Source organism: Diabrotica virgifera, chromosome 6, assembly GCF_917563875.1.
Source record: "Diabrotica virgifera virgifera chromosome 6, PGI_DIABVI_V3a".
Lineage (NCBI taxonomy): Eukaryota > Metazoa > Arthropoda > Insecta > Coleoptera > Chrysomelidae > Diabrotica > Diabrotica virgifera.
The window spans coordinates 239467768-239481569 of record NC_065448.1 but is presented as its reverse complement, the minus strand read 5'-3'; the positions used below and the strand labels follow the sequence as shown (position 1 = coordinate 239481569).

The following is a 13802-nucleotide window of genomic DNA, read 5'->3' as shown; positions in this document are numbered from 1 at the left end:
TATTTTTTGTGTCTTTTATAACATATTACACTCATCATCACGGATAACGAATATCACTACAGCACTAAAGACAGCCAAAAAAATCTCGAAGCACCAGGACCAGGAAAGAGAAAAATGGAGCTGCTGAAATATGAAGACGCAAGGGTGGTGGTATCCTTTATACGAATGTTATTCAATAAAATTAAAGCAGGGAAGGAGATTCTATATGAGTGGAATCTATTCCCGACGATTGACAAAAGGTGAGGGATCATTGCCTTCGATAGCAATAATATTTTCCACATAAAAGAACAGCGCAACACATGGACCATTATGGCGAAGTCATTTTTGCACAAAGCAGAGAGGACACAAAATATATATTAAGAACATTTTTTTTGCTTAAAGTGTCTCAGTATAAGGAAATTAAAGGAAGAGTATGAGCTATGGCAATTCAAGAGAATTATGTATAAGACCGAATACGTATGTATTCGATCTGAGGAACAGATTTGAACTTAAGTTTAGAAGTGACTATTTAATGCAAAAAAATTTATTTGGAAAAAACAAATGAAATAGCTTTTAAACTATTTGACCAATTACTTTAAAATTTAGAGTGTGATTTAAGCACCAGAAGGCTCAGCATTCCTTGTAATAAGAATGTTCTATGTTAATTATTAAATAAGTTATGAACATTTATAGAAACTCAAAATTTATGATCGATTTTGCAATTTTCTAAGCAACCAATAAGGATTGACATATTCAGCGTACGCCATATTGAAGTTTTTTATATGATTTATGAGTTTCCTACTCTCTAGTTTGTTTAAAATGCTTACATTTTTGGCAATAGACGAAAAAAAGCGAAAATTTACCATGTTTACCATAATATGGTAAATATAATAATAACATATCATGTTATCAATGAAACAACGCAAGCTCAAAAAATTCTCAGAGGTGTAAGACAGGGATGCATTCTCTCCCCACTACTGTTCAATCTATATTCAGAAAGTATCTTCCAGGAAGCTCTTGAGGAATGCGAAAGCGGCATCAAAGTGAATGGTACCTGGGTCAATAATATACGATATGCGGATGATTCGGTCTTAATAGCAGACAATATAGAAGACCTCCAAAACCTTCTTAATAAAATTGGAGAGCATAGCGAGAACATGGGACTTAGCATCAACATAAAAAAGACAAAGTTCCTTATAATCAGCCGTCAATTATGTGAACATCAAAATGCAAGACTAGCATATAACAACCAAGATGTGGAGCGCGTAAGAAAGTTTAAGTACCTGGGAACCTGGCTATGTGAAGACTGGATGTCGGATATGGAAATTAAATGTCGGATAGAAAGAGCCAGCAGTGCATTCATGAAATTCAGAAACGTCTTTACGAACTCTGACTTTGACCTAAACCTAAGATTAAGATTCACAAAATGCTATATATGGTCGGTGCTCCTATATGGCATGGAAGGATGGACTTTAAAAATAAACACAATGAATAAGCTAGAGGCATTTGAGATGTGGATCTATCGACGAATCCTTAAAGTTCCCTGGACCGCAAGAATAACAAATGAAGAAATCCTGAGAAGAATTGGTACAGAACGACAACTGATGTGCACAATTAAACAGAGAAAAACGGCATACCTGGGACACATAATTAGAAATGAAAGATATCAGTTTCTGCAAACCTTAATTGAAGGAAAGATCGAAGGAAGAAGGGGAGTGGGCAGGAAGAAAATGTCATGGCTCCGTAATGTCAAACAATGGACAGGACTAAAAAACATAGGAGACCTAATACATACTGCAAGGGATAGAGAAAAATGGTCAAACGTGATCGCGAACATCCATTAGTGGATTGCATAAGAAGAAGAAGAAGTTATTATTATAGATATCCATACTACTCAAAAAATTTGGTTTCGGCCTGGAGAGGGTTGTGTCACCAGCAGGATATTTTTTCCCTTATTTCTCTGAACTACTAGAATGATATTTTAAATAAGATTAAATACTAACCTAGTTATTATTTCGTTTATTTATAACCAAGTGTCTACAGATACAGTAAAAAAGCAATATAAAAATGGTAGAAAAAAATTAATAGTAAAGTATAAGTTCAAAATGAGTTAGTAGGAAAATAGCTTTATATAAAAATGAAACAAATTTACTCTAAATTACATGAAATAGATAATTTTTAGGGATTACAAAAAATTGTATTTATGTATTAACTAATTATTGACGATATTGGAAATACAAAGCCTTACTCCAAAAGATGTCTCAACAGGAGTATCTTTTTGATTTAAACAATGTTTTATAATATCTTCCGCTTTATCACCATATTCATGCCGAATGTAATCTGTCGCTTTGTTAATGTTTATTATCCCCTTATCATTAATTAATTGTAATGCTTGATAAATACAATTGCTGAATTCTTTTGTTTTTGAGTCATGTTGGCCCTTTTTGATGCTATCATAGAAATCTTGAAGGGTCAAATTGTATTCCTTAATGCATTTGGCCAAAGAGTCTTTTACAACTGGGTCCGTTTCTGTTAAGGAAGGCTAAAACAAAGAGAAACTATAAGCAATAATACTCTATATTTTATTATATTGGGTATTTAGAAGTTATAGTTACATGAAGAGTTACAATGTTAGAATGTCTCAAAGTGATACTGGTATCATCAACAAAAAGGAATTTTTTTCCAAAAATGTATAAACATTCTCAATTTCTTTGCAACACGAACATGCAGCAACTGCATAATACTATGGTCAAATCTGAAAGTACAGGAAGAGTCTATACCGGTTTCGGGGGTTGTCTCCCCCTCATCAGTAGTCCCATATCCTCCTCTCTCAGATTCTTCCAAATACCACACTTTGGGCCTTTCCGAATTGCAAAGAAAGAAATGTCACGGATGAACTAGGGCCATCTACCGAAAAACAAAGTAAGTTATCAATCGAAGTAGCACAGAAAATGACAATAAATATCGTCTCCATACCCCCAGATTGACAACAGGTGGAATACTTTCTTTGGTTACACCTCCTGAGATTTTCAAAATTTATAAATCAAACAGGATGCCGAGGAAATTAAGATGAGAGAATTTTAACCCATTACCGCCCAGAATTTTTTTTTCCGTTTTTTTCCAGAAGTTTAGCTGTTTTAGTATTATTTTATGTATAATCAGATCACATCAGGTTAGTTTTACCAGATATATCTGATAAGGTGGGAGATAATGAGTGCTACCATATGGTATCACTGGGCGGTTGGACTACATTAATTTATTAATAAGATGCAAATTCATAATAAATAGATAGGGTGAGAATACGCATAGAAATAAGTGAAATCAATTATTAAATGATGTATTTTATTGTTAAATTTGACAAACAATTAGTATTACTTGGTATGATAATTAGCAAAACAGGCGACACATAGTCCTACATTGCATTTTGAACACATTGTTCTGCCAAAGGATTTGCAATTGGACCCTGCACAACGACGTCTATTACATGGAGCAACATAGTGATGCAAACTATCAAAACGTAATTCAGGCAACATCAATCTAGGATAGGAAGATCTGGCTGGACCTGGACTCTTTGGGGCTACTCCATATTTTGACAAATATACTTGGACTATTTCTCTCCTAAACTCTAAGTTCGAAGTTTTAGGATTTATTTTTCTATACAAAGACCAGGCATTATTTACTGCTGTATCTATAATCCAAGTAAAAATAGACCAATACCATTTCTTGCTTCGTATATTTATTCTATAATTTGAAATATTCTCATCCATGAGATCAGTTCCCCCATATTACGATTGTATTCAGACACACAATTTGGACGATCTACCATAATATGTTTCTTTTCGACCTGAGAGTATCTTTTTACTGGTGCAATTGGATATACCCCCGCACTTGTAGAAGCTATCGTAACAACTGAGTTGTCTAGCCAACGCACGAGAAGTATGCCTGTGTTTCTTTCCAAGACATGTTCAAAGGTACCTCGTTTCATCTTAGAAAATTTTTTTTTGTCACTCAACGGACAAGATTTTGGAACTCGATTTTCACGTATGGTTCCTATTGCACCAACACCAGTATATCTAAGGTAACTGAATAGGTTCATTCCTGTAAATAAGTTATCGACATGTACTATATATGGAAGCTGATTACTCATTTCTCCTAGCATAGACACCAGAGGCGAGGCACATTTCCCAAAAAGGATTTCGTATTTCTCATTTCCTCGTGGATTTTTTCCTTGATACAGATCAAAGTCAATCAAATATCCATCAGAAGAATTCAGACACCACATTTTGTATCCGAATCTTATTGGCTTACCACGGATGAATTGCTTGCATCCATGACGACCATAATATCTGATCATTGATTCGTCAAAATCGAGATGCTGTGATGGTACAAAATGCTTTGAAAACTTGTTTTGCATTTTATCCATAAGCGGGCGTAGTTTCCATACTTTATCTGATGCATCGATTTGTGCGTTGTCGGCAAAGTGAATAAATCGTTGTATTTGTAAAAAACGGTTTCGTCGCATAGCATTAGAAACGAGTACATTTTTTGCATCATCTTTCACGTCCCAGTACATTCGTTTAGATGGCAACATGTTATAACCACTTAGTATCAATATTCCTAGAAAACATTTTATCTCGGATGCAGTAATATTGGGCTCAGGTTGATTACAGAAGAGAGCATATTTCTGAGTTTCCTTTGTTATGTATTCTATGATGTCTGCATCAACGAACAATTCAAACATGTCTACACACGACATTCCTTGAAACTGATTGTACTCTGGATCAGGGAATTTACAAGATGCAGGTTCCAGATCCCCTTCAATCCATGAATAGTCATTTTTTTGCAGCCAAGATGATTGTTGATCCATTCATCCTGATAATCCGTTGGAGGCTGAGCTTTGCTTGGTTGACCATGACTTGATGTATCTGGGAAAGTATCGGCGTCTACAGGATCCGGCTCACTTACGATCCGAGTATTATTTATGAGTTTTACTTCTGCTGGTGCGCGTAGTTGACGTCCTGTAAGATTGTGTGTCATGCCTCCCTCATCTTCGTCTGCAGAATCTTCGTCCGTATCCACACTAGGCTCGGGAGGCTCAATAAAAATCTCATCTACCTGTTCTGATAAATTACTGTCTCCCCAAACCATATCCAGAGCTTGAGATAGCGAAAAGCCTTTCCTGAAAGGAATGAAAAAACATTGCAGTGGAAACGCCCAGTGATACCATATGGTATCAAACATCAATCTGATAGACCTGTATATCCCCAAATTTATTCAGATATCTGATTTATACAATTAATACATATTTACACTTTTACTAAGCGAATACTAAAGTGAATATAGAATATATGATCCCTAAAAATGTATATTCTTACTTACACGAAGCGTATGTCCATTTTTACCACAGTTTACGAATGCGAACCAATAAAACATGTGACCACAAGCGTTAGACGTATAAACTGTTCGTCGCAATGGCTTGACTACAACTAGATGATCCACTATCCACCTGCCGCACTCCCGCCGGTAATAACGTTTATCCCTTCCTAGATGTAACCGCTAGACGCCATTTTTGAAAGGCACTATTGTGATACCATGTGGTATCACTGGGCGTTAATGGGTTAAATTCTCTTTTGAAATGGTATCTTGTTGTGGAATGCAATCTGCACCATATACCTAAATTCGTGGATATTTCTACATTTTAAAAACTACACCAACTTACCTCAGCTTTGACTAAAGATCCGGATAATCGTAAAAGAACAATAATACTATACATTTTTTTTTGAGGAATGCAATGTTGTAACTAGGTGGACCTCTGCAACACTGGCTGAAAGACTAACACAGCTCTGCTTTTAGCTTCTTTTAAATATTGGGAGTGTAATTGATTCATTAAAGTTATTAAATATTTCCTTGGTGCTTTTGCGGTTTGCATCGATTTTTGATCACCAACCTGATTATTTAATAATTTAAATAATCTATTTACGAGCGATGTGAAACATTTTGGATAATACAATAGGGTTAAATTATTTCGGTTTAGTGAGTACGTGAAGTATTTACTTAAAATAAAATAATTATTATTATACGGTCTAAAGAATAAGATAAATATTTTTATAGCAGGTGGAAATTATTTTATGTTTTTACATAATTATACAATACCCTTATTTGGGTTGACGATCTCCCTTACAGAAGTAAGTGGTCAAAAAATAAGTGCCGAAGAAGTGTAACAAACAGAGATTCCTGAAACGGTAAAAGCTGAGAAGAAAGAAGAAACAATACGGCAATGACTCATACATTTTTAACTACAAAGAAATTCACATATAGAGAATTCATCATCATCAACTCGTACTCGTCCACTGCTAGACATAGGTCTCCCTCAGCTCTTTCCATCTTTCTCTGTTTTGTGCGGCTGTCATCCAGTTGCCGATAATACGCTTCAGATCGTCAGCCCATCTGGTTGGTGGTCGTCCTATACTCCGTAGTGCTTCTTCTCGTAGCCTCCACTCGACAATACGTTTTTCGATACGGGTCCTGCCCAATTCCACTTGAGCGATGCGATTCTTTAGATGGCGTCCGTTGGTTTTGTTCTACGACGTATTTCTTCGTTTGGGATTTAGTCCCTCAGGGAGACGCCCAACATCTGGCGCTCCATAGCCCTCTGAGTTATGCGAATCTTGTTCACTATCTTTTTTGTGAGTGTTAATGTTTCCGCTCCATAAGTGAGTACAGGCAATACTCACTGGTCAAATATTTTCGTTTTTAGGCATATGGGTAAGTCCGATTTAAATACATAGCTCAGTTTACCAAACGCTGCCCAGGCTAATCCTATGCGACGTGGGAGCCCGCACGTCTGGTTAATATCCATTCCATCCATTGTATAAGATGAAGTATGCTCAATATCCATTCCATCAACTACAATATTACGATTTAGCACCAGATTAGTCATTATTTGCGTCTCGTTGATGTTAACCCTTAGTCCGACCTCTAAGGAAGCGTGATATAACTTGTTCAACATTATTATTGCATCATCCATACGATTGGCTATAAGGACGATGTCATCTGCGAATATTAAATGACTGAGCTTCTCTCCATTTATATTGATACCATATTCGTTCAGATCTGCCTTCTTAAAAGTGTGTTCTAAAAGGGTTGTGAACAGCTTTGGTGAGATGGTGTCTCCTTACCGTACTCCTCGCTGCATACAGAATTTATTAGTTTGTTGATCAGAGACTCTTACGCTAGCCGTTGCATTCTGGTAGATATATTTTATCATGTTGGTGTCTTCTTCTCCTTCTTAAGGTGCCGAGACCGCTTGTCGATCGTTGGCTCTCATGTTGCCCAGCATATTAACAATCATTGTCTTATTTATAGCCGCACGAAATAGTTCAGAGCTAGTTTTCCCAAACCATTGGCGTAGGTTTTTAAGCCAAGAAGTTGTACGGCGGCCCACACTTCTTTTTCCCATTATTTTACCTTGCATGACAAGGTGAAGTATGTCATATTTTTCTGGGTGACGCATTATATGACCAAAGTCACTACTTCGCAACTTTTATTCAAACGTTGCAAAACCCTTTCGTTTGTGACTCTTTCTACCCAACTGATCTTCAGAATACGACGGTAGACCCACATTTCAAATGCTTCTAGGTTTTTTAAAAGCGATTCTGTCAGTGTCCATGCTTCAACCCCGTAAAGTAGTACTGGGACTATATAACATCGGACCATTCTTATGCGAAGTTCCAAATTTAGATCATGACTGCACATGTTGGTGTAGCGATGGTCTATTCGGCATTCTGTCAATGCTTTTAACATTTTCTGCTGATTTATGGTATCGAACGCTTTCTCGTAGTCCACGAATATCAGTGCCAATGGTTTGTTGTATTCCGCCGAATTCTCTATTAAGTATTTTATTACCAGTAAGTGGTCGTTAGTGCTATATCTGGATCTAAACCCAGCTTGTTCATAATTAAGGTCAAACCGGCAAACAGGTGTATGTTCTCAAAGAAATTGAAAGTGTGTAAAAAAATTTTTAATAATCAGCTAAGTACTTTCAACACATAACGTGCCATCATCAGAGCTTCCTAAAAGGACATTTAAGATAAGAGATTTTTTATAAACAAAAGATTGAAAAAACTTACGTCCTCTTATAAATCCTTCATAGAAGAGTAATTGTTAAAATTCACATGATAAATCATGGATACTGGGCAAAAGCCACAGATATCGGGTATAAAACCCTTAAAATTAAAAGTTTATCACATCTAAATTCTTTTTAGTTTAAAATTACAACATGGCTGCGTCAAACCATTGTGAGTTCACGTGAACAGCTGAGCGCTGTCATTCACTCAAATGATAAAGAAGGAACCACTAATTTATGCGCCCTCTATATTGGTATGTAAATAAAATAAATTAGTGGTTCCTTCTTTATCATTTGAGTGAATGACAGCGCTCAGCTGTTCACGTGAACTCACAATGGTTTGACGCAGCCATGTTGTAATTTTAAACTAAAAAGAATTTAGATTTGATAAACTTTTAATTTTAAGGGTTTTATACCCGATATCTGTGGCTTTTGCCCAGTATCCATAATTTATCATGTGAATTTTAGCAATTACTCTTCTATGAAGGATTTATAAGAGGACGTAAGTTTTTTTTTCAATCTTTTGTTTATAAAAAATCTCTTATCTTAAATGTCCTTTTAGGAAGCTCTGATGATGGCACGTTATGTGTTGAAAGTACTTAGCTGATTATTAAAAATTTTTTTACACACTTTCAATTTCTTTGAGAACATACACCTGTTTGCCGGTTTGACCTTTTTTAGAAGTGTGTACAAGTCATACAGTCTGTTTCAATTGTTCATAATTAGACAATACCTTTATTTGGGTTGACGATCTTCCTTACAGAAGTAAGTGGCGAAAAAACAAGTGGCGAAGGAATAAGTGGCGAAGAAGTGTAACAAACAGTGATTCCTGAAACGGTAAAAGCTGAGAAGAAAGAAGAAACAATACGGCAATGACTCATACATTTTTAACTACAAAGAAATTCACATATAGAGAATTAGAAGAACTATAATATACCAGGGCATTTAACACAAAATAAACCGATTTTTAAATATAGATCTAGAGACTCGCATATTTTCATTGTGTTCAGGATGATGCCAGGAAAAATTCTACAATATAAAAATGGGTGGAAATGTATAACTGCATTTTAAAGTTCATAAAATGCAACCAAAAGTGCATAAACATGTCAAAATAAGTGTACTAAGTAGTTAGATTTTGCTACTAAATCTTTCTTGTAGGAGACTACTAACTCAGTGAGCTTTATGAGTGGACTGTTTTTACCATAGGGTGAATTTAAAATATAGGTTGTTTGAATATCTAGAAATGATTGGAATAGATGATAAAGATCTGAGACTTTTACAACATCTATATTGGAATCAAGAAGCTTCTATTCTGGTAGACGGCAAAGAAACAGACAAAATTTGCATTCAAAGAGGTGTCAGACAGGGTTGTGTGTTATCCCCAACTTTGTTTAACGTATACTCAGAAATAATTTTTAATGAAGCCTTGGAAGGACAATGTGGAGTTCGAATCGGGGGAGAAACTATTAACAACATCAGATATGCAGACGACACCGCGATCATGGCTGAAAATATCGCTGAAGATCTTCAATTCCTTATTGATCGAGTCACAAGAGAATGCTCCAATAACGGACTTAACATAAATTCAACAAAGAGAAAGTTACTTGTGGTTAGTAAACAAGACGTCGGCCCTATGCAACTAATTGTCAGTGATGAATCAATAACAAAAGTTAACCATTTTAAATACCTAGGATGTTGGATAAACGAGACACTAAATCCGGATGAAGAAATTAAAACTCGTATAGAAATTGCAAGAGGAGCATTTATGAAACTTAGATCTATTCTGAGCAACTCTCAGCTGAATTTACAACTAAGAATCAAGTTCCTAAAATGTTATGTGTATCCTGTATTACTATATGGATGTGAAACCTGGATCATGAAGGTTAACATGATGAACAAATTAGAAGCCTTTGAGATGTAGTCGTATCGTAGAATGCTCAGAATATCTTGGGTTCAACGCATTTCAAACAGAGAAGTCTTAAACAGAGTAGGTCAAGGCGAAGGTGATTTAATGAAGATGATAAAAAAGAGGAAACTTGAATATCTGGGGCATATAATGAGAGGTAGCAGATACAGGATGCTGCAGTTAATACTCAATGGAAAGATCGACGGAAAAAGAGGAATTGGTCGAAAGAAATATTCATGGCTCCGAAACCTTCGTCAATGGACTGGCTTATCAGCAGATCAATTGTTACATGCCGCACAAGATCGAGAACGATATCGGCAAATTGTTATGGAAGCTACCCACGCCTAAAAATTTGGGCACGGTACTTAAAGAAGAAGAAGAATTTAAAGTAAAAAAAATAACAGTAAAAAAAACGGACCTTAAAGTAACTTGTAATAGAAAGGTTTCCTACCTTGTCAATACTCGGTGAACAATCTTGAGCAGGCCTGCTATGTCTTCGTACTGCTATTGCTGAGATAGAGAAGTCGCTCGCGAGGGATTTATTTTTTCTACACACTTTTCGGAGTTGAAAGTGTCTGTTTACTAAGAGAGTTGGCTGGCGAATGTGTCTTTTCAAATAATACGAGTAGGTAGGCAATTATAAAACAAAAAACTTTAAGGTCTTTTCTAGAAAAAAATAAAAATGAATAGTTTAACTCACTGAAATATTTGTCTACTCGTATATACGGAGTGTCCCAAAAACTGATAAATAATTATAATATTGAAAAATAAATTCAAATATTCTCTACAAAAATAAAAAATTAAAATTGTTATTCATAATGGTGTGGCAGCTACTTAAGGGTTTTTGGGGTCGCTGAAGACGAATACGCCATCAAAACCCACCATCGGAACACCTAGTGCCCAGGTTCACTGCTTAGACACGTGATCTGTGAAGTTTCAAGGGTTTTCGGCACTAAATTGATGCAAACAGATTACTCGTGGGTTTTTGGGGTCACTGAACAAGAATACGCCATCAGAACCGACCCTCGATGCACCTGATTACCAAAACCCCTCCAAACTCCAGAAGATAACATGCCTTAGCAGGAACCTTGGACACCAGGTGCTTCGGGGGGCATCTAAACATTCCGTATATGTATTTGGTACCTAGGAGTTTTCTATTGGTTCTTTGCAGCACGCGGTCATATTTCAACCAATACGCGGCGAGGTGCCAATCGCATATACGGAATGTTATTCGGTGCGAAATTCATATACGGAATGTTAAATATTCGTAGACGGAAAAAGATAACTTTTTATTAGTCAGTTAAAAGGAGATTGATTTTAGAATACTTATGAATGCATTATTAAATAAAAATAAAACAATTATAGTATTTGAAATGTTATTTGGTATGACATTCGTATGGTGAATGTTAAATATTCGTTGACTAAAAAAGACGACTTTTTATTAAGTCAATTAAAGAAGACTGATTTTAAAATATTTTGTTAATGTATATTAAAGAAAATAAAACAATTATTACCTATATGGAATGTTATTTGAAGCGAAATTTATAAATGGAGTGGTATAGATTTGAGAGATATTATTATTTCTTTATTTGACTATTTCGCTTTCGCAGAAATTTTAATGACTTGCACGTGTTGTATAATATGTTTAGGTTTATGTTTCAGCTATTCAATTCTGTTATTTCTGTTGAAGTTTAGGGCTGTGTGCTACCAGACGAAATAGTCGTCTGTTTTGATCTACGAACATTTAACATTCCGTATATAAATTTCGCACCAAATAACATTCCATATGCTATACTTGTTTTATTTTTATTTAATAATACATTAACAAAATATTTTAAGATCAGTCTTCTTTAACTGACTTAATAAAAAGTCGTCTTTTTTAGTCTACGAATAATTAACATTCCGCATATGAATTTCACATCAAATATCATTCCAAATACTATAGTTGTTTTATTTTTATTTAATAATGCATTAACAAGTATTTTAAAATCAATCTCCTTTTAACTGACTAATAAAAAGTCATCTTTTTTCGCCTACGAATATTTAACATTCCGTATATGAATTTCGGACCAAATATCATTCCACATGCTATAATAATTGTTTTATTTTTATTTAATAATACATTAACAAGTATTTTAAAATGAATCTCCTTTTAACTGACTAATAAAAAGTTATCCTTTTCCGTCTACGAATATTTAACATTCCGTATATGAATTTCACACCGAATAACATTCCGTATATGCGTTTGGCACCTCGCCGCTTATTGGTTGAAATATGACCGCATGCCGCAAGGAACCAATAGAAAACTCCTAGGTGCCAAATACATATACGGAATGTTTAGATGCCTCCGGGGGTCACCTCTGATTGCGTATTCGTGATCAGTGATCAGTAGTCCTAAATAATCTGTTTGCATCAACTAAGTGCCGAAATCCCTTAAACTCCGGAAGATGACGTGAACCTAGACACCAGGTTTCAGGTGTCAGTTCTGATGGCGTATTTGTTTCCAAAAACCCCAAAAACCGCCCGACTAACTATTTGCATCAATTGAATGCCGGTAACCCTCGAAACTACAGACGTTGACGTGCCTTACCAGTGACCCTGGGAACCAGATGTTCCGAAGGTCGGTTCTGATGGCGAAGTCATGTTCAGCGACCCCAAAATCTCCCGAGTAACAAGATCTAGCCCTTAATATGCTTATTTTGACATGTTTATGCATTTTTCTACGGTAAATTTTTTTCCTGGCATCATCCTGAACACAATGCAAAAAGTTGTAAGTCTCTAGGTGCTGTATTTAAAAATCGATTTATTCCTTTGTTCCGGTAAAGTATGGAAAATATTGATCCTGTATTTGCTAAAGTTAACAACCTAAGAAGAAACGTGGGTTCATACAGAAATAGATAGCCCAGAGGTAGAACTAGAAAAGATACACAAAGTAAGTCAAGAAATGTCAGAGAAATACTTAAGACCTGAAAGAACAAAGAAAAAAGAATGGATGACAGAGGAGATTCTATGTATGATGGAAGACAGAAGAAAGGCTAAAGATAATAAGAATAACTACAAGAAAATAAATAACGAAATAAAAAGGGCTATTAAAATAGCAAAAGAAAATTGGTTAAGCTCAAAATGTACAGAGATAGAGTCATTACAACAAAAACATGATTCGTTTAACCTCCATAAAAAGATCAAAGAAGCTGCAGGCTTATATAAACACAAGAACACTGGATTTCTGACAGATAATCAGGGAAACATAGTATTGGAAATAGAGCAAATAAGGGATATTTGGATTAAATATGTAGTGGAAAAAATTTTGAAGATATACGAAGTAACAGTGGCATCACAACAAACACCAATTGCGAATCTGGACCTCCACTTACAGTCGAAGAAGTAAAGTATGCCATCAAAATTACCAAATATGGTAAAGCAGTAGGCCCTGATAATTTTCATTCCGAACTCTTAAAACTTATGGACTACGACGGCATAAAATGGTTGACAAATATATTTAACAATATATATGACCGGCATAATTCCCCAAAAATGGCTAGAATCAACTTTTATAAATCTTCCAAAAAACCCAATGCGAGAAAGTGCGAAGACTATAGAATTATAAGCCTTATGAGCCATTTACTTAAAACATTTCTAAACGTCATTCACAAAAGACTATATACAAAGTGCGAGGAACAACTAACAAGAATACAATTCGGATTTCGTGATGCTCTGGGAACACGGGAAGCTCTTTTTGCTCTACAAGTGCTATTTCAGAGATGCAGGGATGTAAATTGTGATATACGTATG

The 13802-nt window shown here is 35.4% G+C and overlaps 2 protein-coding genes across 4 annotated transcripts in view; both read right to left on the bottom strand.

Annotated features, from left to right (window-relative positions):
- LOC126886795 (glutathione S-transferase-like) overlaps positions 1 to 13802 on the bottom strand; it is a 135258-nt gene that overhangs the window by 24438 nt on the left and 97018 nt on the right. The window lies entirely within an intron of this gene.
- Positions 1983 to 5951, bottom strand: LOC126886801 (uncharacterized). The gene is made up of 2 exons (XM_050653866.1): positions 5699 to 5951; positions 1983 to 2521 (listed from the first exon to the last, which is right to left on the bottom strand). Exons 1-2 carry the CDS (start codon positions 5750 to 5752, stop codon positions 2192 to 2194), a joined length of 384 nt encoding a protein of 127 aa, XP_050509823.1. The 5' UTR covers positions 5753 to 5951; the 3' UTR covers positions 1983 to 2191.